The sequence below is a fragment of the Lactuca saligna genome, chromosome 5, assembly GCF_052625555.1.
Source record: "Lactuca saligna cultivar CGN05327 chromosome 5, ASM5262555v1, whole genome shotgun sequence".
NCBI classification, from domain to species: domain Eukaryota; kingdom Viridiplantae; phylum Streptophyta; class Magnoliopsida; order Asterales; family Asteraceae; genus Lactuca; species Lactuca saligna.
Window position 1 is genome coordinate 48840498 of NC_136421.1, and position 26795 is coordinate 48867292.

The 26795-nt window shown below is 44.0% G+C and overlaps 1 protein-coding gene across 2 annotated transcripts; it reads left to right on the forward strand.

Annotated features, from left to right (window-relative positions):
• Nucleotides 1–21643: 21643 nt before the first annotated feature.
• Nucleotides 21644–25142, forward strand: LOC145048914 (S-adenosyl-L-methionine-dependent methyltransferases superfamily protein). 2 transcript variants are annotated; one of them, XM_078997565.1, is made up of 8 exons: nucleotides 21650–22850; nucleotides 22930–23079; nucleotides 23174–23444; nucleotides 23527–23619; nucleotides 23704–23878; nucleotides 23978–24220; nucleotides 24302–24496; nucleotides 24694–25142. In XM_078997565.1, exons 1-8 carry the CDS (start codon nucleotides 22071–22073, stop codon nucleotides 24890–24892), a joined length of 2106 nt encoding a protein of 701 aa, XP_078853691.1. In that variant the 5' UTR covers nucleotides 21650–22070; the 3' UTR covers nucleotides 24893–25142. The 2 variants fall into 2 exon arrangements, with proteins under 2 accessions (XP_078853692.1, XP_078853691.1); XM_078997566.1 differs by lacking the exon at nucleotides 24694–25142 and having other exon boundaries at nucleotides 21644–22850; nucleotides 24310–24470.
• The last annotated feature ends 1653 nt before the right edge of the window (nucleotides 25143–26795 follow it).

Sequence of the window (26795 nt, forward strand, 5' to 3'; positions counted from 1 at the left end):
TTGAGCTCCAGGAGCTCAGATCCACTACCTTTATGAGCCCATATTGCACATAAACCTTAGATCTACTCTTTTGGTGCATTTCAAACCCTAAAAACCCCATAGATGGAACGTAAATTTGGGAACTTTATGTGTTATTCATGCTCTAGGAGCCCAGATCTACAAATGACATGGATTGGATTCGAGCAAAATCGCATTTTTAGCTCTTGCATGGAGGGGACTCGGCTAGTCGCTCATCTGACTCAGCGAGTCCAGTCGCGAGTCTCCGGGTTTGCCCCTTTTTGTTATGTCGAGTCGTGAGGTGAGTCCAGGAGGGACTCGGTGAGTTGGAAGCCAAAACTCACCCATAATGGAACTCGGCGAGTCGATGCCCTGACTCGGCGAGTTCAAGGCAATCTCCTTAGATCAAGATCAGACTCGGCGAGTTGTTCATACAACTCGGCGAGTTGCAGCATAAGTTTTCATCGGATGAAGATGAACTCGCCGAGTTGTTCATACAACTCGACGAGTAGGATGAAGGACTTGAACATCAGTTTGGATGGAGAACTCGTCGAGTCAACGCCTAACTCGACGAGTAGAAACAGAATCCTGGATAGTAGTTTGGACATGGACTCGAGGAGTTGGATAGCCAAGTCGGTGAGTCGGGTCAACTGGAAGTTGACTCTAACTTTGACTTAGGGCATGGTCGGGGGTAAAAGGGTCATTTCACCCAAAAGGCAGTAAATAGTGATTGATTGAGTATGTTGTGGGAATTACAGCCGGAGGATTTCCGGAGTAGCAGCAGCAGCAGACAGTCGGTTCCCACACACACCAGCAGCTATTTCGAGGTGAGTTTCCTTTCAGTAGTAATGGGTCTAAGGCACCAAGGTCGGCCCGTATAGACGATACGTTAGTATTAGAGTGTGGGCCGAGCCCGTATCTCTTAATTGAGTGATTACGATATGTGGTAGTATGATAGAGCTGTCTATACTTGTTATCTGTGTGATATTTGTATGATATGAGTTGGCGGTTGAGTGTGGGCTAGGCCCGTATCTCTCCGAGAGTGGAGTGTGGGCTAGGCCCATATCTCCCAGATAAAGAAGTGTGGGTAGGGCCCGTATCTTCACGAGTGTGGGCATGGCCCGTATCTCCCAGAAAGCGAAGTGTGGGCAGGGCCCGTATCTCATAGTTGAATGTTGTTTGTTATATGCTTGCATGGTATGGGGTATTATGGGGGAACTCACTAAGCTTTGTGCTTACGGTTTGCAGTTTTGTTTTCAGGTACCTCTTCAGCTAGGGGAAAGGAGCCGGCGCGGTAGCAGCATATCACACATACGCTTTTTGTTTTCCGCATTATAGATTTTCTGGGATGTACTCTGAATTCTGATTATGATGTCACTGGTTTTTCATACATGGATTTTTATCATGAATGTTTGTAATGATGTTTTACGTTTTCACGTAAATTAAAAATGAAATTTTTAACCGGTAATTTTGGGGCGTTACAAGTTGGTATCATAGCCCTGGTTTGAGGGATTCGGACACACCTTCGGGGGTGTTTGAACTCAAATCGAGGGATTTAAAGATTTTGGAAAAGAGAAAATGTTTCTAAAAGGGTTAAGTAAAGGGTTTTAAGAAAGAATAATGTGTGTGATGTGGGCAACCGGCCGAGCTAAAGTAAGTATTCCCCAAAATACCCATACAAGTTTATGTTATGTTTATCAGCTTTTGTAGAACAGCATGCTAGAATAGGAATAAGGATCTATGAGTGATGCCTTATGTGCCTGCTTTATGTGCTTAAGTATATGAAAGAATTGCATGCTAGGTTTGAGTAGACAGCAGTAGGGTAGCCTGTTTAGGTTATTCCTAATAGTACGAGTTTAGCATTGTATGCTAGTTTAGTGCTCTCTGCGAGGATAGAGTTGCTTGAGATTGTTTTCCTTATGTCAAAATGTTGTTTGCTTTGTGCTATGTGGGCTTTGAAGTGATGGGAGTTAACTGTTAGGTGAATACGCTAAAGTCACATGTGATCAGGGTTGTATAAACTCAGAGTGTTGGATTTGACCCTATTGCATAACTCTTGTTTGAGTCTTAACCGTTGTAGGGATGAGTCCCCTACTCGAAGGATTATCCGAGCCTCATCACATGTGATTGTATTCAGGTAACAGTTAATTCGCATCACCAAGAGGCCTTCAACAGCTGAGGACTGGGTTGGGTGAAGTCAGGGGTTTCCTAGGGTAAGCCTAGGATAAAGAGTAGCAGTGATTAGCGGTAGTGGAAGGGACCTGGTGGAGTTAAGGCAGTCCTTGAAGAAGGTATGGATAGATGTGGAAGGTAGTATGGACCCGTACTACTGAAAGCACAGGATCCGTACCCAAACCAAGGAAGGCCAAGATAAGACCGTGGAACTTGTATTGAGTAGGATCCCTCCAGGGGTATTAGTATCGCTAACAGTTGTTATTTCTTGTATTTCAGAATGGTGGTACTACGCCTGAGGCCAGCGGTTGGCAATTCAGGAGAGGGGTCGGGTTCGGGATAAGGTTCCGAGCCAGTAGATGAGAGACTGCGCGAGTTCATCGCGTCTGAGATCACCAGGGGTATCCTTGAGTCGACCCCCATTATCTTCGGGTCGATCAAGGAAGGGATCATCGAGTTGATGGAGGATCGCCTCAGGGCGTTTAGGAGCGACATGGCATCCGGCCAGTCGGGATCTCGCACACTATCCTTTAAGGACTTCAGGGGAAGTGGTGCGCCGGATTTCCACGGGGTGAAAGACCCCATTTCCGCCAGATGATGGATTGCAGACATCGAGTCTGCACAGCTAACTAGCTTCTGCCCCGAGGGGTCGAAGGTGAGGTATGCAGCAGGGTGTTTGCAGGATCGAGCTCGAGACTGGTGGGAGTCAGTGGGTGACTCGTTGGGAGCCTCAGCTATCGAGGCTATGACCTAGTCGGACTTTGTGACCAGGTTCAGGGCAGAGTTTGCGCTGGCTGTCGAGCTTCAGCAGCTGGCCAGGGAGTTTTTGGATATGAGGCAGACGACTGAGACTGTGGCGGAGATCACCGCCAAGTTCCGGGAGAGGGCCTTGTTGGTGCCCCAGTATGCAGGTGACGAGTATATGAGGAGGACCCGTTATCATCATATGCTTCGGGCTGACATCCGGGAGCATGTTAGCTTTTCAGCTTGCCCTACCCTGGAGTCCATGATCGCCAGGGCGAGGGAGAGGGAGATTGATTTAGAGCACGTTCGGAAGAAGAAAGCAGAGGCCGGTCAGGTGATTGGGACTTCAGGAAAGAAGTCCCGGGGATCAGATGGGAGGCCTAAAGGCCAAGGGGGACCGGGCCGCTACGGGAAATGCGGCAGGACACATGAGGGAGCATGTCAGTGGGGATCAGAAGGCTGCTACAAGTGCGGCAAGGCAGGGCACTTTAGCAGGGATTGTACTAATCCCGTTGCAGCGATACGGACATTTGAGTTGCTGTGTTTCCACTGCAACCAGAGGGGCCACAAGAAGGCCAATTGCCCCCAGTTGACAGGTTCAACGCTGGTAAAGGTGCCAGCCCCAGCGACCCTACGGATCACAAATGGCCGATAGGGCAAGGCAGAGGCTCCAGTGGTGAGGAGTCGAACATTCCAGCTGACCAACGAGGAGGCACGCGCAACACCTGATGTGGTGACGGGTATGATTCTTTTCCTTCTTGTTTATTTCTATGATGTTATGATATTGAGATGTGCCCGATATATGTATATGTGTTAGGATCATTCCATGTGAATGGTATCCCAGTCCAAGTGTTGTTCGACTCGGGTGCATCCCGATCATTTGTGTCCGTTGCGCTTAGCAAGAAGTTTCCTGAGTCTTCGGGCATGCTGGATTGCCCTTTGGAAGTAGAAATTGCTGATGATTGATCGGTGCGAGCATCGATGGTATTTCGGGACTGCGTATTGCGTTTGTTCGAGGAGCGCTACTTGGTGGATTTGGTTCCCATTCCGTTGCGTGGGAACAAGGTGATCATAGGTATGGACTGGTTGAGCCCTAATGGGGCGGTGATAGATTTTGCACAGCAGCTAGTGTGAGTCAAGACCCCAGGTGGGGGAGAGTTAGTGATTCATGGTGAAAAGCCACAGCACGGACCCGCTGTATGTTCAGCAGCGAGGGCTAGACGTTACCTTCAGCAGGGATGTGCAGGATACGTTGCGTACGTGATGGATACCCGGGAGGTGGGTAATTCGACCGTGAGCGAGGTTCCAGTGGTGCGAGATTTCGCAGATGTTTTCCCAGAGGAGCTTCCTGGGATACCTCCCGAACGACAGGTGGAGTTCAGGATTGACCTCGTTCCTGGTGCGGCCCCGATAGCTAAGGCACCATATCGGTTGGCTCCTCCTGAGATGCAGGAGTTGTCTACGCAGCTGCAGGAGCTGCTAGACAAGGGATTCATTAGGCCGAGCAGTTCACCCTGGGGAGCCCCGATTTTGTTTGTGAAAAAGAAGGACGGGTCGCACCGGATGTGTATAGATTATCGGGAGTTGAATTAGGTAACGGTGAAGAACCGTTACCCACTCCCGAGGATTGATGACCTTTTTGACCAGCTTCAGGGAGCATCTTGGTTCTCCAAGATTGATTTGCGTTCAGGTTATCATCAAATGAGGGTCAGGGAGGAGGATACGCAGAAGACCGTGTTTCGGACGCGCTATGGCCACTATGAGTTCGTGGTGATGCCGTTTGGGCTCACCAATGCTCCTGCCGCGTTCAAGGACCTCATGAACCACGTATACAGACCGATGTTGGATCGGTCTGTGATAGTCTTTATCGATGATATCTTGGTTTATTCCAAGATGCAGGAGGAACATGAGGAGCATCTGAGGGAGGTTTTGGAGACCCTGAGGAGGGAGAGCTTGTATGCCAAGTTCTCCAAGTGTGAGTTTTGGTTGCGCGAGGTGCAATTTCTCGGAGACCTTGTCAACCAGAACGGGATTCTGGTCGATCCGGACAAGGTCGAGGCCGTGATGAGATGGGAGGTTCTGAAGTCTCCATCTGAGATTCGGAGTTTCCTAGGATTGGCGGGCTATTATCGGAGGTTCATTTAGGATTTCTCCAAGATAGTTGTACCCCTGACGCGGTTGACAAAGAAAGTCGTGGTCTTTCGGTGGGGACCCGAGCAGTAGGCAGCATTTGAGACACTGAGACAGAGATTGTGCGAGGTGCCAATCTTAGCCCTGCCAGAGGGCGTGGAGGACTTTGTGGTTTATTATGACGCGTCTATTTCAGGGTTGGGCACGGTATTGATGCAGAGGGGGCATGTCATTGCCTACGCTTTGAGGCAGCTCAAGCCTCACGAGGCAAACTACCCGACGCATGATTTGGAGTTGGGGGCAGTGGTTTTCGCCCTCAAGATTTGGCGGCATTACCTCTACGGGGTTCGATGTACCATTTACACGGACCACAAGAGTTTCAGGTACCTCATGGATCAGCCGAATCTAAACAGGAGGCAGCGTCGATGGTTGTACGTGGTGAAGGATTATGAATGTAAGATCCTTTACCACCCGGGAAAGGCCAACGTGGTGGCCGATGCGCTTAGCCGCAAGGCGGCACCGATCAGGGGTATGTGCATGAGGATGACTGTGGTGACTCCCCTGTTGGAGCAGATCCAGGAGGCTCAACAGGAGGCTATCAAGGAGGAACATCGGAAGAGTGAACGTGTGGTGGGTCAGGTTTCCTCCTTCGATTATGATAGTCGAGGACTATTGACACTGCACCACAGGGTGTGGGTGCCGTATCACGGAGGCGTGCATCAGATCTTGATGGAGGAGGCGCACAAGTCCCGATTCTCTATTCATCCCGGGGCGACGAAGATGTATAGGGATCTTCGTCTAGATTATTGGTGGCCCTGCATGAAGCGGGATGTGGCATGGTACGTCGAGCGGTGCTTGACCTGCAGGAAGGTCAAGGCCGAACATCAGAGACCGCATGGGAAGATGCAGCCGTTGGACATCCCGTTGTGGAAATGGGAAGACATCACGATGGATTTTATCACAAAACTTCCCAGGACTGCGCGCGGAGTAGATTCGATTTGGATCATCGTGGATCGATTGACCAAGAGCGCCCATTTTATTCCGATCCAGGAGAGCATCTCGGCCTAGAAGTTGGTCGATATCTACATCAGGGAGATAGTATCGCGGCACGGGGTGCCGGTGTCAGTGATATCAGACCGAGATGTGTGATTCACTTCCAGATTTTGGAAGAAGTTTCATGACGAGTTGGGCACTCGTTTGCATTTTAGCACCGCCTTTCACCCGCAGACGGATGGTCAGAGCGAGCAGAGTTCTCATACAACAACAGCTACCACGCGAGTATTCACCGACCCCCATTCGAGATGTTGTACGGGCGGAGGTGCAGAACCCCGATATGCTGGGGTTAAGTTGGCCAGAGAGTCATGGGGAGCACCGAGGTGGTGCTCGAAACGACCGAGAGGATCCAGCAGGTTCGGAGCATGCTTCAGACTGCTCAGAGTCGGTAGAAAAGTTACGCCGACAAGCATCGATCCGACTTGGAGTTCCAAGTCGGGGATATGGTTCTCCTGAAGGTGTCGCCTCGGAAAGGCGTCATTCGATTCAGGAAGCGGGGTAAATTGGGCCCGAGATTTATCGGACCGTTCAAGGTTGTAGCCCGGGTGGGCAAAGTGGCGTATAGATTGGAGCTGCCAGTCGAGCTCAGCCAGATCCACAACAGTTTCCATGTCTCTCAGTTGCGGAAGTGTTTAGTGGATGATCCAGCATTGGTGCCGTTGGAGGATATTCAGGTTGACGACAACCTGAATTACATTGAGCGCCCAGTCGCTATCCTCGACGGGAAGTCGAAGGATTTCAGGAACAAAAGGGTGGAGTTAGTGAAGGTGCAATGGCAGCACCGAAAGGGTTCGGAGTGGACTTGGGAGCCGGTGGATGAAATGATGGAGCATTACCCCGAGCTGTTCCAGGATTGAGCAGCACACTTCGAGGACGAAGTCTAAAATAAGTGGGGGAGATTTGTAGCGCCTAGTTCCTGGTATGTAAATCTTAATTGAGTATTTTTCCTTTTTAAGCCTTGGACTCGGCGAGTCATAGGTCCGACTCGCCGAGTAGGGACGAGACCCGGGACACGTTTAAGTTGGCGACTCGGCAAGTCACCGCTGTTGGATGAAACCCTAAGTTTCAGGGGTTTGCACCCTATTTAAGCAACATATCCGCCCCAAGCCAACCCCCATTCACCCCCCCAGAGCTCCCAACCCTCGTTTAAGCTTGTTCTTTGAAGAGTTGAAGCAATTGTTGTGTGTTTTTGAAGGTTTTGAAGAAGAAGGAAAGTAGATCCAGAAGAAAGGAAGCCATCCAAGCACCATTGTGTTCTCTCAGCAGTTCCATTGAGGTATATCTCGTTTTCCCCTGTTTCCATGCTTATTGCTTCATTTAAGACATTCTTGAGCCATTCCCCAATCTTGTATGTGCATAATATTCCGAAATAAGCCGATTGGTCTCTTGATCCAAGCATAGTTGAGCTCCAAGAGCTCAGATCCACTACCTTTATGAGCTCATATTGCACATAAACCTTAGATCTACTCTTTTGGTGCATTTCAAACCCTAAAAACCCCATAGATGGATATTTACACGTAAAGTTGGAAACTTTACGTGTTATTCATGCTCTAGGAGCCCAGATCTACAAATGACATGGATTGGATTCGAGCAAAATCGCATTTTTAGCTCTTGCATGGAGGGGACTCGGCTAGTCGCTCATCTGACTCGGCGAGTCTAGTCGCGAGTCTTCGGGTTTGCCCCTTTTTGTTATGTCGAGTCGTGAGGTTAGTCCAGGAGGGACTCGGTGAGTTGGAAGCCAAAACTCACCCATAATGGAACTCGGCGAGTCAATGCCCTGACTCGGCGAGTTCAAGGCAATCTCCTTAGATCAAGATCAGACTCGGCGAGTTGTTCATACAACTCGGCGAGTTGCAGCATAAGTTTTCATCGGATGAAGATGAACTCGCCGAGTTGTTCATACAACTCGGCGAGTAGGATGAAGGACTTGAACATCAGTTTGGATGGAGAACTCGTCGAGTCAACGCCTAACTCGACGAGTAGAAACAGAATCCTGGATAGTCGTTTGGACATGGACTCGATGAGTTGGATAGCCAAGTCGGTGAGTCGGGTCAACTGGAAGTTGACTTTAACTTTGACTTAGGGCATGGTCGGGGGTAAAAGGGTCATTTCACCCAAAAGGCAGTAAATAGTGATTGATTGAGTATGTTGTGGGAATTATAGTCGGGTCTAAGGCACCAAGGCCGGCCCGTATAGACGAGACGTTAGTATTAGAGTGTGGGCCAAGCCCGTATCTTTTAATTGAGTGATTACGATATATGCTAGTATGATAGAGCTGTCTATACTTGTTGTCTGTGTGATACTTGTATGATATGAGTTGGCAGTTGAGTGTGGGCTAGTCCCGTATCTCTCCGAGAGTGGAGTGTGGGCTAGGCCCGTATCTCCCAGATAGCGAAGTGTGGGCATGGCCCGTATCTTCACGGGTGTGGGCATGGCCCGTATCTCCCAGAAAGCGAAGTGTGGGCAGGGCCCGTATCTTCACGAGTGTGGGTAGGGCCCGTATCTCATAGTTGAATGTTGTTTGTTATATGCTTGCATGGTATGGGGTATTATGGGGGAACTCACTAAGCTTTGTGCTTACGGTTTGCAGTTTTGTTTTCAGGTACCTCTTTAGCTAGGGGAAAGGAGCCAGCACGGTAGCAGCATATCACACATACGCTTTTTGTTTTCCGCATTATAGATTTTCTGGGATGTACTCTGAATTCTGATTATGATGTCACCGGTTTTTCAGACATGGATTTTTATCATGAATGTTTGTAATGATGTTTTACGTTTTCACCTAAATTAAAAATGAAATTTTTAACCGGTAATTTTGGGGCGTTACACTATCTGTCTATGTGAATTTCAAAAATACTAGGAGCATGTTAGGGTTCTTCATGTGTTCATAATGTTGTGTATCTAATAGTGAAAACATAGATCCAAATCTAGGGTTGCATGCACACATAGGATTGTTTGTTCAAAACACATCATGTGTACCTATCTATGTTGGGCCACGAAGCAGGAGTTAGTGAACACAGTGAGGTAATGACCTGAGGATGAGATTGTGGGGTGATAATTGAGAAGGTGTTGTGATACTGCGGGGAGCCGTAGTACTCACTAGTCAGCGAGAGGGTGTTGTGATACTATGGGGAGCTGTAGTACTCACTAGTCAGCGAGAGGGTGTTGTGATACTGCAGGGATCTGTAGTACTCACTAGTTAGCAAGAGGGTTTTGTGATACTGCGGGGAGTCGTAGTACTCACTAGCTAGTAAGAGAGTGTCATGGTGCTGTGGGGAGCCGTGTTATTCGTTAGTTAGAGCATGACTCAGGGGAGTTCCTAGGCTTATGTAGCCTTATCATTTGAGTCTATAGGATCATGTTGGTTGAACCAGGGGTGAGACTGGGGTCTCCATATTTTTTGGGAATCGTTATATTCTGAGTCAAGTTGTGGTTATCGCAATAGAAAGGAATTGGAGAAGTGGTGTACGCTTGGGTTGCGGGTCATGGGTCATGAGTTGAGTACTTCATTGGGATGAGTGGTTCCAATTCTGTGTCGGACCAAACTCTCGAGTTTGATTTTGGCTTTAGTGGTGTATTGAGTAGGTGAATGAGATTCCGGATTCAGAGATGGGTTTCATTTTAAGGGGTATTGTGTGTCATATGATGTCTTAGACCTGAGTGGGTAAGTTTTTTGGTATGAGAAGGACCAAGAAATGCTTGGAACTAAAGAGTAGTTGACGACAGAGGTCGAGGGTGAGATGATTTCCATTGGGATTTTAGTATTCACTTGGGTAAAGCAGGCTTCGTGACTTGTGTGTCACAATGGGTCGAGATAGTTGTTGCGAGAAGGAAGTCAGTGAGACGTTTTGGGGCATGAAAAGGATAACCTTTGGAGGTTCATATGTGGGGTCGGGGTTGACCCGGTGCTCAGTGTTGAGAGGGATATCTGAGAGGCAGCTAGGGATTATGATTGTTAGATGTCAGAGGATACTTTCGAATAAGCATGATCATTTTTCTTGTGTCTGAGGACAGGGTGTTGAGAGTTCCTTGTTCAGATGGGTTTCAATTATAGTTCAGTGCATAGGTTCCTAGTGTGATGTGATCCATTCATTTCTTTGAGTATGATTTGGATGGTTTAATATATCTGGTTTAAGTGATCGACAACCGATTTTTGGGCACTGCCTTGATTTATCTGTCACAAAGAGAGAATCGAAAGGGTTGTGAGTTATCGAGGTCTATTATTCAAGGAGCAGTTATCATAATGATATCCTGAGAGGATGGTCTAGTAGTGAGACAGGCCACTAGAGTTTACAGAATTTGGAGAGTCAAAAGGGGGTGTCGTAACAGTAGAAAGGTCCGTTTTATTCTGGGTTTGGAAGTTCCTGTTTGGATTCAGGTATCCATGGGGAAAGATATCTGAGTGGTATGAGATCCATTCAGTGGTGCTTTTCGGGTCATTGGGTTCGATCTATGTGTTGTTGAGGGGCGATTTCGAGGGCGAAAGTCTTACAGATATTATAAAAATGTGTTTAACTTCAAACAAAATATATTACCGTCTTTGTGTTTAAAAATGACTAACTACATGGTGGGGGTTATATATGTAACAGCCCGGAATTTCAGGTATTTTTATAATATTGTTTTTGGGGTGTTTTAGGAGGGGACTCGGCGAGTTGGAGCCAGACTCGCCAAGTAGGACCACAGACTGGGTCGCGGGTTCGCGACTGGACTCGGCGAGTCTGCGCTGTTCAGCGGAAACCCTAGCCGTTTGGTTTTGGAACGTATATAATGCACTTATAGGCCGTCATTGTCCGTCTTTAGTCGACTGAGAAGAACCCTAAACGGCTGTGGGCATCTAGAGCAAGATTGAAGGATATTAGGACCTTGAAGAAATTGTTGTGCAAGGAGGAGAAGAGTTTTGGCTAAAGGAACAGCAAGGGATTCGAGTTCTAAGGTTTGGGGACACAGAGAGTGCGTTATTCAGGTAATATTTCGGATCTTTTCTGTTATGTTGATGTGTGCATGGATTTAGGGTTTATGGAACCCATTTGGTGATTAGATGGATTATTACCTTGTTACCCAAACGACTATAACCCTGTATTAGGACCTTTAGAGGTCCAGAAGGTCCCATGCTTGTGTATTTCGGGACAATACTTATCTCAGGAAGCAATTTGATCGACTGCATGGCATGGACTCGCCGAGTCCGATGAACAGACTCGGCGAGTAGCTTGGAGATTGACTGGAACTCGTCGAGCTGTTCTTCAGACTCGGCGAGTGGAGTCGGGGTGGCCCCGCGAGTCTTCCACGAGGATCTCGTCGAGCCAAGAGGGATACTCGACGAGTAGAAAGGGAACATCAGGGAAAGTTAGGGAGGACGTCTAGACTCGCCGAGTCACCTTTGCACTCGCCGAGTCCGGTCAAGTTGACCGTTGACCAGAGTTGACCTACATGTAATTTCTTAGGGTCAGTTGTCTTGAAAGATAAAAGTATTAATAAGGGATATATGATATTATAGGGAGTCTGTAGCTCGGCGGATCGAGTGCGAGTGATTTCAGGAGTCGCTAGCTTTCATTACCCGTGAGGTGAGTCTTCTCACTATACTGTACCCGGAAGGGTTTGACTGTGTGACCGGAAGGTCGGATATGATTTGTGTTATACGTGCTATAAATGGTAAGGTATTTACTATGCGTGCTATGTATGTTTATACGGGCCGGAAGGCAATATGTTATGTGACTGAAAGGTCGGATATGATATATGATATATGTGCTATATGTGTTAAGATTAATGTATTAATTGTTGTGTATGTTTATGGGCCGGAAGGCAATATGTTATGGGCCGGAAGGCATTATGTTATGGGCCGGAAGGCAATATGTTACGGGCCGGAAGGCGATTATCTCAAGACCTGGAAAGGCGTATATGCGTAAGTAGTATACTGGGGAACTCACTAAGCATTTATGCTTACAGTTGTCATGTATGTGTTTCAGGTACTAGCGAGGACCGTGGGAAGGCGCCGGCATGACGCGTACACACTGTTGATGTTTTGAGATCTTGGGGATTTTATGAGTGTATTTTTATATGAAATTTGGAATAATTATATTTGGTTGAAATAATTAACTTTATTTTAAATGAAAATTTTGTTTGAAAATTTGCGTTGTTACAATTGGTATCAGAGCCTTGGTTTGAGGGATTCGGGTGTACCTTTGAGTGTAACTGAACTCAAACCGAGGATTTGAGGAAAATCTTTTAAAAATAATAAAGGCATAAACTTTTATAAATGGTAAAGTGGTAAACAAGAAAGAAGCAGTGTGTACAATCAGCCAGCGCCCGAACGGTAAAGATCCCCAGAATACCTTACAGTGTTATGTTATGCAATGAATTATGAATTGTTATGCATGCTAGAAGACTAGGTATTCATGATAGGACTAGAGTGGCCTGATTTGTGATGCCTTAGTCTAGGGAGTTTGCCGATATGAGACATTTGGTAGCGTACAGGTAGATAGTGCATATCAAAGTAGAGTACTCACTATTCGGGGTTTGGGGAGGAAGATTTGGGACGAATACTGATACGGTGTGGTCGGTAGTATTGGGCCCGTACTACCGAAGACACCGGGTCGGTGGGAGACCCAAGTAAGAATCCCTGGATATCGGAGACTGAGTAGGGTTGCGTATCAAGTGCAATTGTACTTGATGGAGTCTCTGATAATTTTATGTTGTATTTCAGAGACATCATGGTTACCACACGCCACGGGGCGAGTTCGAGCGGTGTGAGCGGCGAGGATATTCGTCAGATGATACAGGAGGAGGTAGTTGCAGCGATCCGGGCTGAGATCCCGGAGATGTTTGGGTCTATTAAGACCACTCTGATGGAGACGTTCGAAGAGCGGTACGCCGCACTGACTGAGACTGCAACCGCTGCCGCTACCGCAGCCGTGGCCGCTGCCAGGCCGCAAGGGGGCGATTCGTTGCTATTCCGGGAATTCAGCAACACGAAACCCCCTGAGTTCGATGGGACGCAGGATCCGATTGCTGCGATGAGGTGGATCGCCGACATTGAAGGGTGCTTCTACACTTGCTCATGCCCGGAGCACCTGAGGGTACAGTTCGCTTTGAACCAGCTCCGTCTGGGAGCGAAGGATCGGTGGAAGTTCGTGACGGCGAACTTCACTTTGGTGGAGATTACAGCGGTGACATGGGAGAGGTTTACTGACATGTTCAGGGACGAGTACGTTCCCCCAGTGGAGAGGGAACGATTGATTCAGGAGTTCTTGACTCTTAAGCAGGGTACTGATTCCGTTGCGGTGGTCACACGGAAGTTTCACGAGAGGGCGATGTTCTGCCCCGAGCTGGTGTCTACAGAGCAGTCACGGATGAGCCGGTATTTAGGCGTTTTGAGGAGGGATATCCGGGAGTTTGTGTCAAACTCCACCTATCGTACTTTCACTGAGCTTCAGGCGAATGCCAGGAAGCGCGAGATCGAGTTGGAGACCCAGGCCAGGGAGGAGGCCGAGTCTCGGCAGGTGGACTGGCAGCCGGCTCAGTCTCAGCCGGCAGCCAAGCGGATCAAGTCCGCTGATTCGAGGATGGGAGGTCAGAAGGGCCGCACTTGCGGGAAGTGCGGCAAAAGTCATGAGGGGGCGTGCCGAGCTGGTGGTTGCTACAAGTGTGGCAAGGAAGGACACATTGCCAGGGATTGTCCTAAGGGGTTTATGGTTTGTTTTCATTGCAACCAGACAGGCCATCGGAAGGCCGAGTGCCCGCAGCTTCGTCAGGGATCTACACCTACTACCAGGACTACTGAGACTCGACCGGCGAAGGTCGAGGCCCCGAGGGCTCGCGGGAGAGCCTTTCAGCTGACTGCGGAAGAGGTCCGCGCTGCGCCCGATGTTGTGGCAGGTATGCTGTAATTCACGTATTTATTTAAAGTCGAGATGTTATGCTTATGTTAATACATGTGTAGGTACTTTTCTTGTGAACTCTATGCCTGCTCTAGTGTTATTTGATTCGCGTGCGAGTAGTTCCTTTGTATCTTTAGCTTTTAGTCAGCATATCAGTATTAGTCCTGAGCCGTTAAGTCGGCCTCTGAGCGTTTCTATAGCGGCCGAGAGGGTGGTTTGTGCCTCGGAGGTTCTTCGGGGATGCGTACTAGAGATTTTCAGGGTTGAGTTTCCGATTGACCTAGTTCCTATTGCGATGGGTGATGTCTGTGTCATCGTGGGCATGGACTGGTTGAGCCGATTCAGCGTTGCCATCGACTGTGAGCGCCAACTGGTGACTATACGAGACCCTAGTGGGGGAGTTCTTACGGTGTACGGCGAGGGTACCCGTTCAGGATCAGCTTTTTGTTCGGCCGCTAGGGCGAGACAATGTCTACAGCAGGGATGTAAGGGTTTTGTGGCATATGTGATGGATACGCAGGAGGCTTCCGGGAGACCGAGGTCAGTGGAGGAGGTTCCAGTGGTGCGCGAGTTTCCAGATGTTTTTCCCGAGGAGCTGCCGGGAGTACCTCCTGCGAGGCAAGTAGAGTTTGGTATCGATCTGATTCCGGGGGCTGCGCCTATTGCGAAGGTGCCTTATCGTCTCGCACCTCCAGAGATGCAAGAGTTGTCCTCGCAACTCCAGGAGTTGCTGGGGAAGGGATTTATTCGGCCGAGCAGCTCGTCGTGGGGAGCACCGATTCTGTTCGTCAAGAAGAAGGATGGTTCACACCGGATGTGCATTGACTACCGGGAGTTGAACAAGGTGACGGTCAAGAACCGCTATCCGTTACCGAGGATCGATGATTTATTCGATCAGTTGCAAGGGGCATCTTGGTTTTCCAAGATCGATCTGAGATCAGGGTACCATCAGGTAAGAGTGCGGGATGAGGACGTCCAGAAGACAGCATTTAGGATGCAATATGGGCATTATGAGTTCGTGGTGATGCCTTTAGGGCTCACCAATGCCCCGGCAGTGTTCATGGACCTCATGAACAGGGTATGCAGGCCGATGCTGGATTGGTTTGTGATTGTATTTATCGACGACATCCTGGTGTATTCGCGATCTAGAGAGCAGCATGAGGGACATTTGAGGGAGGTCCTAGGGGTACTGAGGTCGGAGAAGCTATATGCAAAATTCTCCAAATGTGACTTCTGGTTGCGAGAGGTCCAATTTCTTGGACATGTTGTTAATCAGGCAGGGATATTGGTCGATCCGGCCAAGGTCGCAGCAGTGATGAGTTGGGAGGTACCGAAGTCACCTTCCGAGATCAGGAGTTTCCTTGGGTTGGCGGGGTACTATCGGAGGTTTATTAGAGACTTCTCCAAGATCGCAGTACCGCTCACCAGACTGACCCGGAAGGGTGTTGCATTCTCATGGGGACCCGAGCAACAGACTTCTTTCGAGACACTTCGCCAGAGATTGTGCGAAGCCCCGGTATTAGCTCTCCCGGAAGGGATGGAAGATTTTGTCATATATTGCGACGCATCGATTTCAGGACTGGGTGCAGTGTTGATGCAGAGAGGTCATGTGATAGCTTATGCATCGAGGCAGCTAAAGCCTCACGAGGCGAGATATCCCACACATGACTTAGAGTTGGGGGCAGTAGTGTTCGCTCTCAAGATTTGGCGTCGCTACCTGTATGGGGTTCGATGTACGATATACACGGACCATAAGAGTTTGAAGTATTTGATGGATCAACCCAACCTAAATATACGTCAGAGGAGATGGTTGGATGTGGTCAAGGATTATGACTGCGAAATCCTATACCACCCGGGCAAGGCTAATGTGGTAGCCGATGCATTGAGCCGTAAGGCGGAGAGCACTCCATTGCGAGATGTATGTCTGAGACTGACGGTGATGACTCCGGTATTGGATGCTATTCGTGGGGCACAGGCCGAGGCTGTGAGATCCGAGATGCAGAGGAAAGAACGGGTCGTTGGGTTAATTTCAGAGTTCGTTAAGGATGGACGAGGACTTCTGACGTTTCAGGGTCGGATTTGGGTACCGTTCGCGGGCGGTACGCGTGTTACTTTGATGGAGGAGGCTCACAGATCGAAATTCTCGATCCATCCCGGTGCTACGAAGATGTATTTGGACTTGAGGAAGGAATACTGGTGGCCCTGTATGAAGAGAGACGTCGCCTGGTTCGTTGAGAGGTGTTTGACCTGCCGTAGAGTTAAGGCCGAGCACCAGAGACCGCATGGTAAGTTGCAGCCTTTGGAGATTCCTGAGTGGAAGTGGGAACAGATTACTATGGATTTCATCACCAAATTGCTGAGAACTGCCAGAGGAGTCGATGCAATTTGGGTGATTGTGGATAGATTGACGAAGAGTGCACACTTTCTTGCTATCAGCGAGAGTTCATCAGCGGAGAAGTTGGCGGAGTTGTATGGTAGGAGGTATCGGACCCCCATTTGCTGGGGAGAGGTGGGACAGAGAGTGATGGGCAGTACAGAGATCGTACTCCAAACGACAGAGCAGATTCAGCAGGTTAGACAGAGGTTATTGACCGCCCAGAGCCGACATAAGAGTTATGCGGACAGACGACGGTCCGAGATTGAATTTCAGGTTGGCGACTTCGTCCTCTTGAAGGTTTCTCCTTGGAAAGGAGTGATCCGGTTCAGGAAGAGGGGCAAGTTGGGGCCCCGGTTCATAGGTCCATTTCGTGTGATTGCAAGGGTAGGCCGGGTAGCTTATCGGTTGGAGTTGCCAGCAGAGTTGGGACAGATCCACAATACCTTTCACGTATCGCAGTTGAGGAAGTGTATAGCCGATGAATCGGCAGTGGTTCCACTAGAGGATATTCAGGTGGATGCGAGCCTGAATTACGCCGAGAGACCAGTAGCTATCAGGGATCGGAAGATCAAGGTTCTGAGGAACAAGGAGGTACCTCTGGTGTTGGTTCAGTGGCAACACCGGAAAGGATCGGAGATGACTTGGGAGCCAGAGCGTGAGATGCGGGAGCAACATCCGGAGTTATTTGCAGAGTGAGACTTCGAGGGCGAAGTCTAGTCCTAGTGGGGGAGAGTTGTAACAGCCCGGAATTTCAGGTATTTTTATAATATTGTTTTTGGGGTGTTTTAGGAGGGGACTCGGCGAGTTGGAGCCAGACTCACCGAGTAGGACCACAGACTGGGTCGCGGGTTAGCGACTGGACTCGACGAGTCTGCACTGTTCAGCGGAAACCCTAGCCGTTTGGTTTTGGAACGTATATAATGCACTTATAGGCCATCATTTTCCGTCTTTAGTCGACTGAGAAGAACCCTAAACGGCTGTGGGCATCTAGAGCAAGATTGAAGGATATTAGGACCTTGAAGAAATTGTTGTGCAAGGAGGAGAAGAGTTTTGGCTAAAGGAACAGCAAGGGATTCGAGTTCTGAGGTTTGGGGACACAGAGAGTGCGTTATTCAGGTAATATTTCGGATCTTTTCTGTTATGTTGATGTGTGCATGGATTTAGGGTTTATGGAACCCATTTGGTGATTAGATGGATTATTACCTTGTTACCCAAACGACTATAACCCTGTATTAGGACCTTTAGAGGTCCAGAAGGTCCCATGCTTGTGTATTTCGGGACAATACTTATCTCAGGAAGCAGTTTGATCGACTGCATGGCATGGACTTGCCGAGTCCGATGAACAGACTTGGCGAGTAGCTTGGAGATTGACTGGAACTCATCGAGCTGTTCTTCAGACTCGGCGAGTGGAGTCGGGGTGGCCCCGCGATTCTTCCACGAGGATCTCGTCGAGCCAAGAGGGATACTCGACGAGTAGAAAGGGAACATCAGGGAAAGTTGGGGAGGACGTCTGGACTCGCCGAGTCGCCTTTGCACTCGCCGAGTCCGGTCAAGTTGACCGTTGACCAGAGTTGACCTACATGTAATTTCTTAGGGTCAGTTGTCTTGAAAGATAAAAGTATTAATAAGGGATATATGATATTATAGGGAGTCTGTAGCTCGGCAGATCGAGTGCGAGTGATTTCAGGAGTCGCTAGCTTTCATTACCCGCGAGGTGAGTCTTCTCACTATACTGTACCCGGAAGGGTTTGACTGTGTGACCAGAAGGTCGGATATGATTTGTGTTATACGTGCTATAAATGGTAAGGTATTTACTATGCGTGCTATGTATGTTTATACGGGCCGGAAGGCAATATGTTATGTGACTGAAAGGTCGGATATGATATATGATATATGTGCTATATGTGTTAAGATTAATGTATTAATTGTTGTGTATGTTTATGGGCCGGAAGGCAATATGTTATGGGCCGGAAGGCAATATGTTATGGGCTGGAAGGCAATATGTTATGGGCCGGAAGGCGATTATCTCAAGGCCTGGAAAGGCGTATATGCGTAAGTAGTATACTGGGGAACTCACTAAGCATTTATGCTTACAGTTGTCATGTATGTGTTTCAGGTACTAGCGAGGACCGTGGGAAGGCGCCGGCATGACGCGTACACACTGTTGATGTTTTGAGATCTTGGGGATTTTATGAGTGTATTTTTATATGAAATTTGGAATAATTGTATTTGGTTGAAATAATTCACTTTATTTTAAATGAAAATTTTGTTTGAAAATTTGCGTTGTTACAATATAGAACCCCCACACCCTCGAACCGGACGACAAAAACGTCTGAGGGCTTGCGTGACTAACAATTGAATACCATAACAATGAATATACATGAAACAAACACATAAATCACCAACATTACATAGTACAACTTACATGGTTCACATCAAGTGCATTGACCAAATATTATATAATCAACAGTATATTGTTTGAAAGTTACAAAACATTAAGTCCTAATCACACATGATAATCATCTTCTGCTTATCGGTTACCTGTGAATACAAGTTATTTTAAAAATGGTCAACATATAAAATGTTGGTGAGTTCATAAGCATGTTTGATATAAAACGTTTCATGTTGTTGATAAAACCCAAAAAATCCGATATTTTTTGTAAGTAATTTTTTTTTGTTGCAACACGATGTGATGATCCAATAATGTATAGATATGTGTAATTTCAGAACTTGTATATATAGCTTATTAACATTAGTATTCTCATATAACAGTTGAAGTATGATAAAGAAATGATGTTGAGACCCGGAAAATCCAATATTTTCCGATATAAAACAGTGTGATAGTTTTGTGAATTCGTATAAATCTCATAGTATGACCATATGTATGAAGTCAATTTCCCAATTAATAGTGAAATGGTAATGAATCTCTATGTGAGACGTTATAACCATACATGATAATGACTATTTCGCCTGTCTTGGCATTTTTACAAACGCTGGTTGTGCTCAAGATTTTGTCACCCTAGACTGGCCGAGTCTAACTGTAGCGAACAACTCAGATGTGGGGGAGTCACCCCCGTATAGATCTATACACAAACTCTCGCTCTCCCTCCAGCAGACTCTAGTTATAACTATAGGCTACGACCGACATTTATTGGTGCCGACCGCATATTCCTCACCAATCCCAATTATTACCCCAAGAAGTTGAATAGTAATGATCACAATCCCTTTATCGTTTACATGAGTATGAGTAAGTCCAAACAACACGAATAAGAACAACTGTGGTCCATTAATTATGTATGTTGATTTAGGTTATCGAGCACATGAGTAAGTTGGACCTTACTAGCAATGCCAATGGGCCACAAAGGCTCAATAGCATGTAAAACCATTAAGGGTCCATTAAGCATGTAATCGGGGTACCAGAAACCCAATCAACATGTATTATTATTATTGTTGGGCCCAATAATTATGATAATAGGTCACGAAGGCCCATTATGTATAATTTACAAATATTAAGCCCAATAAAGTTAGTGTTTACCCGTTTTGTATAGTATAAAAATCGAAAGTTTTGTTTAAACGAATTGTTCAATCGTAAAGTCCCAAAAATAATTGTTTGGCCAATTCAGTCCATTTTCTAATAAAAATGACTATTTTAGTCTCTTTTTATGAAAAATGACATTTTAGGCCCAAACGCTTATCCAAATAGTATTTTCAGCCCAAAATGAGGTTTTGGACAGTTTCAGACCTTTGATTTAAAAAGATATACAATTGTAGTCCATATTTTCGAAATTTTTACAATTTAAATCCAAAAATCTAAAAACTTTACATTTTTAGTCCTTCCTTGTAATAATTACATTTTCAGCCCCTAAAACTTGTTATTTATGTTTTTAAAACTCACATTTTGATAAATATACAATTTTTGTCCTTAAAATCACATTTTTCACAATTATGGGCCTAAAAACCAAAAAGCCCAAATTTTAGCCCATTAAGCTAAAATTTACCTTTTTAGTCCTTTAAAAGTCATGATTTTTATGAAAACTAATATTTTAACTAATTTGACCTTTTTAACCTTCATAGAACCTAAAATGGTATCATTTCACCCATCTTTGTTTATTTGTCAAAAATTACCCATAAACAAAATTTGTGTTTTGTTTTGCTCATTTCAAACTTGCATAACATTTTTATCTTGGCATTAAGATGTATAAGGTGTTTTAGATCACATATTTTTCCCATTATAGTTAGAAATTTCGAGTTGATCACATTTTAGCACATAATCATCAAGGATCACATTTTAGTTCAAGTTTACTCTAGGAATCCCTTCTTAACCCACCTCATTTCGTGATCAATAACTTACCAAGGATGAATGAACTTTGATGGAGAGTTCTTGATGCCTCTAAAAGCTCACGAAAATTTTAAGGATAAATGAGAGGATTTCTTGTGCTAGAGAGTATTTGAATTAGGAACAAGGTGGTGATGGAGTGTTTAGGCCGAGAATTAAGGAGAGAAGGAGAGAAGAATGAAAAGATGGGATGTGACATGCATGGATGTATGAGACTTGCCTTGGTATATATGGTGTAATTGCATGGATAACCACTACATAATATTGAGGTGTCACTCTTTTAGGGTAATACATTTTCCTTTTTTTTTTTTTAAACCGAGAGTTAGAGGATGAGAGGGAAAAGAAAGGAATTGTTTGGGCCCTTATGAGTATATTCGAAGTTTGTAAGCCCAAAGTGAAGGTTTTCGGCCCATTGGGCCCTTCTTACGGGTTTACAGCCCAACCTTGTTCAAGTGAATTGTTCATGACCCATAAAGGCCCATGAGAAATCTTATGCCCCAAAATGGTATTATTTAATGAATATGGGTCCAATTAGGGCCCATATGAGGATTCTTGACCTAAATACTCAAGTTGAGTGTTTATTGGCCCATTAGGCCCAATAAACGACCTCTGGTCCATCCTAAGTTTGAATTGGGATATTAGGGTTTCAAGCTCAAAGTTGAGTATATGAGATGTGTTAAGTTAGGTTTTGGGTTTTACTCAGGATTTTTGATTCGAATGAATGTTTTTGATTGAGCATAGAATATAATATCCACTTAGATTCCAAGTCTTACAATAGTCTTACATAGTCTTTATGATAACTTTAAGCTACAACTAATCTTTATCATAAAGACTGGTTTTTCAAATTGAAACTTTTATGGACAATAATAATAATAATAATAATAATAATAATAATAATAATAATAATAAGAAGGTACAAACTAGGTACCATTTTTGCAGTTTTCGCAAGAACGAATGAATACGGTTTTCCCCCGTCCCATATTCGGAGTCAAGTGCTCACTAACTCAATCAAGTGATATTTACAGTGACCCGCATGTGAACACCGGAAGTCCGGAAGACATCCTTGTCGGGTAAGCTTGACCAAACCCCTGTAATATACTTGTCGACTATTTACCGGAAGTTAAATTCATGAGATTCTTTCGAATCTGTGATCGAACTTATATCGGAAGAACCACATGGATTTACTTACATCACTGTGTTTGACTGCAATTTCATAAAGGATTCAGTGGGTAACTAACTTCATTCGTTTCTTTAATCACTCTTGATCTGTACATCATTCTTCTTACAATTAACACTTCACTATCCATTAATGCCCACAACCTGTTTGTTCTTTTTCCCCCTTCATTGAATTGACAATGATAAGTAGCTTTTTTGGTTCTTTTTAAATCCGATGGGTTTCAAGAAGTTGGGTTTTCCCATAGCTCGATTTGGTCGACAATCGAAAAAGTCGTATGGGTTCTTCATAAAGTTCGCATCAGTAACAATCTTGGGGTTATGTTTCGTGTTTGTTTGGTATATATTTTCTTCTTCAGCTTCTTCTGTCACATATCAAAGAAGCACTTTTGGTGAAATCGCTGAACCCGTCTCCGAAAGAGGGCAAATAAAAAAGAGCAAATCTTCCATTCTAATCAAGAATGAACCCGATTTGAATTCAGGAAAACCGGAGGAGAAGAAACGGGTTAACGAATCTTCAAGATTGGATCCCGTTGTACCCAAAAACAACAAGAAAGAAGAAAAAAGTGTCGAGATTGTTAAAGGTTCTAAGAAAGACGAGAAACAAGAAGATGAAAACGGATCTGAAGTCGCAGAGTCAGAATCAGAGACTGAAAACGAGAAAGAAGACGAAGTGGAAGAAGGGGAACAGGAACGTGATTCAGTGGTTGTTGTGGATCAATTAGATGAAAGCGATGAAGTAAAAGCTGAACATGGAAAAATGAAGAAGTTTAAAGGTCCATTATTCGATCCAAAAGCCGAATATAACTGGAAATTATGTAGTACAAGGAGTAAACATAACTACATTCCATGTATCGACATTGAAGTTGCTTCAAAACGAATTCAAATGTATAGACACCATGAAAGAAGTTGTCCCAAAAATCCCTTAATGTGTCTTGTTCCACTTCCACATGAAGGATATCAAACACCAATTATCTGGCCAGAAAGTAAAGAGAAGGTATATTATCTAACATAAACTATTGCCAATGATTTTTTCAATTTTCTTTAATAATGTGTAATCAAGAATCATTACACAGATATGGTTGAAGAATGTTGCACATCCAAAATTAGCTCAATTTGTTAAAACACAAAGTTGGGTGGTGGAATCTGGTGATTATCTAACTTTCCCACAAAACCAATCTGAACTCACTGGTGGAATTGCTCATTATCTTGAATCTATTCAAGAAGTAAGTGTAATAAAGATTCTTTTAATGGTTTCTTGATTTTCCCTTTTCTTGGTTTTTTAAATTTTTATTGATCGATGATTTGAAATTTTGATAGACAGTACCAGATATTGAATGGGGGAAAAACATTCGCACAATATTGGACATTGGATGTATGGATTCAAGCTTTGGGGCATTTCTTTTTGAGAAAAATGTATTTACACTTACATTAGGGTTAAAAGATGATCTTGTGGATTTAGCTCAATTAGCCCTTGAACGTGGTTTTCCTGCCATTGTTACTCCTTTTGGAACTCGAAGGCTTCCTTTTCCTAGTGGAACTTTTGATACAATTCATTGTGGAGAATGTCAAATTCATTGGCAATCTAATGGTTTGTTTTTATTTTGTTTTTCAATATACAATATTTCCTTTTATCTTATTCATTTATTATTATTTTGAAAAAAACTTGGTAGGTGGTAAGCTTCTTATGGAGATGAATAGAATCTTGAGACCTTCTGGATACTTGATTTTGTCTAGTAAACATGATAGTATTGAAGATGATGAAGGTTGAGTCTATTAATAAAAATCTCTTGTTTATGCTTTTTGCTTTCTTCTCATTCGATACGCTTGTTGTTTGACTGTTTGACCAGCTATGTCAAAGTTGACCGCATCAATTGGTTGGAACATATTGGCTCATAAAACCGATGATGTCAGCGACATCGGTGTTAGAATATACCAAAAACCCGAATCAAATGAAATCTATTCATTAAGAAGAAAGAAAATCCCTCCAATGTGTAAAGACAATGAGAATGCAGATGCTACTTGGTAACCCTATTTTCTCTTTCATCAAACAAAATAATATCCAAGAAAATGACAACCCACATGTGAAAATTGAAAATTAAGGGCAAATCCGTAAAATGTCAGGTATGTTCCCATAAATTCATGCTTGCATCCGATTCCTTCTTCCATTGAAGAAAGAGGAACAGAATGGCCTGAAGAATGGCCCAAAAGGCTTCACACATTCCCTGATTGGATCAACAATAAAGAAAAATTGGATTCCGATTCTCAACATTGGAAAGCAATTGTTGACAAGTCTTACATAATCGGAATGGGAATCAACTGGTCAACTATTCGGAATGTAATGGACATGCATTCTGTTTTCGGAAGGTTATTTTCTGATTCAAAAATTGAAATTCTTGACATTCTCCGGGGGTGTAATATGTAAATTTTCTGATTCAAATTCTGCAGCTTTGCAGCTGCTCTTGTGGAACATGATGTTTGGGTGATGAATGTGGTGCCTGTGTATGCCTTTGACACACTTCCCATAATATTTGAACGTGGACTTGTTGGAATCTATCATGATTGGTGTGAATCTTTTGCTACTTATCCAAGATCATATGACCTTTTACATGCTGATCATCTCTTCTCCAGGCTTAAAAACAGGTTCAAATCTTAATTTCCGAAAATGCCCTTAACTCTAAAACTTCAATCATGATATGAACAAGGTCAATTTTGTCATTCCCTTATAACTTTCTTTCAATATACTCATATCTATTACTCATGACATAACATGTTATAAGACCGATGTCAATCAGGGGCAATATTGGAATTTAAAAAAGTTATGTATGTGTATTTTGCAGGTGTAGGCAAACGGTGAGTATAGTTGTTGAGATGGATAGGGTGTTAAGACCTGGTGGGTGGGCAATTATACGTGACAAGGCACAAATATTAAAGTCGTTAGAGAAAATATATAAAAGTTTACATTGGGAGATACGTATGACGTTTGTTCAGGAAAAAGAGGGGATTTTATGCGTTCAAAAGACCATGTGGAGACCTTGAAATAACATATTTTGATGTTTCAGATGATTTGTTTGTAGATTATATATATAGAGCAACTTTACTTGTTTGTGGATTTTGAGCGGATTTGTGATTGTTGAGTCTAAAAAGTGATAGGGTGATAGTTTGGGGGTTGATTGTGGCGAGTGTAAATCTTTGAGGGGTGTTTTTTGGAGTTTGTGTAATTGAGTATTTGAATTTGAATGCCTCGAGGGCCAGGGGTGTTTATGAGATCTTGGTTATTTGAGAGGAACTGAACTATGTCTTGTTTTTTTGTTTTTTTTTTATTGAAAAACTTGATACGGACAATTATGTATGATTGTTGTTTTTCTTGACTTAAAATGGACGTAATAATTGAACAATTGGACATAATAATTGAAAAACCGAAGAAAAAAAATTATATATGAAGACACTAATTGTTTACCTATTTTCTATTTCCTTTTTTTTACTCCAATCCATCTTATGTTAGAACCTATGAATATTGTAAAATTTATGTTTTTGCAGTATAAAGGTAAAAATGATTATTTAGTTTCGTTCAACAATCTCTAAAAGAAAACAAACATTAATCCTGACTATCATTATCATTTTTTCCTTGACACCTTATTGATAAGACATTTTACCCTTATCTTGTCACTTATAGGAAATAGTCATCTCTCATGCTCCAAAAATATACATCAATATATGTTGTAGTGTACAATGATATGAAACATGAAAAAAGAGAAAAAGATACCGCTTTGCAAGGGACATCACTGCACCACGACACACCAAACGATGTGGTGTTCCGTATTCACCGTACCATGACAGTGACGCCTCACCTCGTTGTGGTGTGCAGTGCCAGTACAACTCACATTTTCTTATCATTTTTTCCTTAAGGAAAAATTTGTTAATGTAAGACATTAGAATTTAATTTGCTTTTTTATTTTAAAATAAAATGAACAATGCTTAATAACATGTTTGAGTAATAAATATAACTCAATATAGGGATGAAACTGGGTTCAAACCTGACCTGGAACAACAAACGGAAAAACGAGATTTTATGAAACCGGAAACCAAAGCAGTATATAGGAACAAATTCTGGTTCGGTTCTCGGTAAAATGGGTCTAAAACCGAAAACCTATAAATATTGTCAAAGTAGGTAGGATGGAACTGGATAAAGTGAGTTTTTAATCGGAAACTCAGGTAATGTGTAACCTGTGAAACTTAAAAAAATTATATAACTCATTCGTTTGAAGTCATATTGACAAGATATATTTTCCAGCATGTAGTTTAGAGTTTATACTTCGATTTAATCTATAATTTCATCATTTTTTGGTTCTAAGTTGAATAAGTTACATTCCCTTGAAGTTAGAGTATCAAAATTGAAAGTTTTTTTTAGCTTTTTAATTTTTTAAGGGTTTGGTTCTCTTTACCTGCTTGACCCGAACCACTATACACAATACCAATTTTAGGCTTATATTAATACCAGATACCCAACCCACTTTAATTTATACCTGGGTCTAGTTCGGTTCTAGTTCCGGTTTCTGGCCATGTTTTCTGATTTGGAGCTCATTTAAGTATAATCATCAATATAAGAAAAACTTGGCACTTGACATTGCCTACCTTATATAGTTAAGGGGTCATTATTGCTAATTACCCAAAGTATGGGGGCACGTAAATCTTCAATAAGAAACTAAAACTGCCAATCGCGTGCCGACCAGATCCACTTTAGTCTACGTGCAGACAAAGGCATTAAAGGAGGCAGGAATTTGGTTTCCCTTAATAATATGTTTAGATGCGGATCTAGGGAGTAAACTTTTCTTGATTATAATAATTTTTAAGTAGATTATATTTTTGGATAATGATTTTTTTTTAGATTTGATTATATACCAGGTGTAACTATAAACAAACAAAAGTCTAAATCATCTCG